Source organism: Verticillium alfalfae, genomic scaffold (genome assembly GCF_000150825.1).
Source record: "Verticillium alfalfae VaMs.102 supercont1.4 genomic scaffold, whole genome shotgun sequence".
NCBI classification, from domain to species: domain Eukaryota; kingdom Fungi; phylum Ascomycota; class Sordariomycetes; order Glomerellales; family Plectosphaerellaceae; genus Verticillium; species Verticillium alfalfae.
Window position 1 is genome coordinate 2149383 of NW_003315035.1, and position 2332 is coordinate 2151714.

The 2332-nt window shown below is 60.1% G+C and overlaps 1 protein-coding gene across 1 annotated transcript; it reads left to right on the top strand.

Annotated features, from left to right (window-relative positions):
- Nucleotides 1-1861: 1861 nt before the first annotated feature.
- Nucleotides 1862-2323, top strand: VDBG_04127 (conserved hypothetical protein; the record flags this gene model as incomplete). The annotated part of the gene is made up of 1 exon (XM_003006128.1): nucleotides 1862-2323. The coding sequence occupies one exon, from the start codon at nucleotides 1862-1864 to the stop codon at nucleotides 2321-2323; it is 462 nt and encodes a 153-aa protein (XP_003006174.1).
- Nucleotides 2324-2332: the final 9 nt, after the last annotated feature.

Here is a 2332-nt window from a genome sequence, read left to right on the forward strand (position 1 = left end):
CATACACAACCGTCGCCCACCCAACAGGAAACTCTTGTGTCTGCCTTGTACTAGGAACAACCTACTGACCATCAAATACTTCCGCACCCACATACGTACAGCATGTATGCAATCATATCCTTCCAAACAATGGAACCAAACCCCCCGAGCTACCCGATCAGCATTTTTCCGAAAGAACGACGTCGAGCCACAAGCAGATAATGTCCGCTCAGACTCAAGGAGCGCTGCACCTAGGGACTTGGGCCACGACCCCGGGCGGTCAGTGGCGGCAGTTCCACTTGGGGTCTCGGGAGGGCTACCAGGTAGTGCGCCCCCCGTAAGCTCTGGGGCGAATCAATAGCCCCAGGCAGGGGAAGGGGGCGATCCAGTCTCGCCCCCAAGGCCCATATATCCCCCCAATCCGGTTCAGAGCACCGGGTGGGCTCGACACAGGGGTGGAGCTGTTGGTGGAACACGGGATGCCCTGTGCTTTGCTTCCAGCCTGGCCGTTGCTGCTGGCTGGCAGGCTGTTGCCGTTCTGTTGCTGTAGCTGGCTGTCCCTGCCCATGTATGGTAGGTCCCCAGGAAGGCAGTAGGTTCTGGTGGACACGCCGGTGGGCAGGTGCTGCCCGGTCAATGAATGTGCTCGGGCCAGGCTTGGTGGGCTGTTGCTCTCCCCTTCTTCCTCTTTTTGGCTTCCTCTTTTTGGCGGCCCTAGCCCGCCCGGGTGCCAGTCGCCCAGGTGGACCTGGTCTGGGCTGTTGCTGGCCTAACCCCAACTTCCCCCCCCCCCAGCTGCAGCAACCACGACCACATCCAAACCTTCCCTCCACCTTGCCTCTGCTTCCACCCTCGTCTTCGCCTTCACAATTCACCACCCACGATCGCAGCGTCCATCCTGCTTCCACACAGCTCTCTCCCGGTCTCTCCAAGAGAGGGCCATCCATCCTTCTACATCATCCATCTGACCCTCTCTTCGAACCTACCCCTCCAAAAATCTACCTACCCATCTTGTCGTGTCTCTCCACGCTCCTTGCTCTGACTCTGTAGAGCTCCAGCTCGTTCCCTACCTACCTACATTGGACCTCCCGCCATACCCGACAGACCACGCAAGATTGGACAAACACAAACTCACAAGTTGCCGTACATCCATCTACACCCTCCTTGGATCCCCCCTCCCATCTACCGCTCCGTGTGCACGAGTACACACTCACACTCCTCCACCGTCCTTAGACATTCAAACCCATACGTCGAGATAAATTCGACGACCGACGTCTTCCAACAAGACCACATACAACCCACATACCTGCAATCCCATCCCCACTGCCAACCAGCAAGGATACCTCTGACGACTACCAACACGCGCACACGACGTGCAACTCCTGCGCCGTATCCAACATGGACCAGCAGCAGCAGCAACAGCAGCAGCCCCAGCAGCCGGCCCAGGCCCAGGCCCAGGCGCCGCCGACAGGCGGTGTCCACGGCCCTGCTGGGGCGTAGGCTTCACATTGCGCACCGCAGAAGCCCCTTCGGAGCTGACGCCGCTAGTGAGCATGTTCCAAAACCCTGGCAGTAAGTGATGCCCCTTGCTTCTTGTTTTATCCGTTGATGACCGGCTGTATCCTCGCCAGTCGTCATGCGTCATCCGACGGCCCCGAACCACCCCTCCATGTGTTTCCGTGTACCACTCCTCGAGTAGCACATGCTGACTGGACCTTTCAATTCTGCAGTGGAACAACTCGCTATCCAGCAGCAGATCGAGCTTCTGCAGCAGCAGCAGCAGCAGATTCAAGCTACTCAGCAACAATACATGAACATGGGCATGATCCCCCCGACCCAACAACTCGGCCCCGGCGGTGCTTTCAATCCCTTGCAGCCAGCCATGCCCGGCATGAACCACCAGAATGCCTTCCAGTTCCCTCAACAGATCCCTCAGCAGAATCTGGCTCCTCCCACCCAGCCCATGGCCCACCGCCGCAACCAGTCGGCCCTCCCCAACATGGGTATGGGACCTCCTCCCGCTCCCTCCTCTGGTGCCTCCGGCTCTGCCTTTGGTAGTTTCGAGAACCAGGGCACCCAGGGTCGTGAGAATGCCGGCGCCAGCCGCGGCCGCGGCGGTGGCGCCGGCGGTGGTGGCCATCAGCGTAGACACTCTTTGGCGCTCGCAGACGCGAAGAAGGCTGCAGACATCGCTCAACAGAAGCGTACAACATCCGGCTTCCAGTTCCCCGGCCCCAATGCCGCTCCTGAGAATGGCGCCGAAGGCGCGAGCGCCCCAGCTCAGCCCGAGATTGCTCAGGGCTCCTTCTGGTGCCGGCCGTGCTCGCGGAGGCCACGGCCGTAAGCCAGAGCA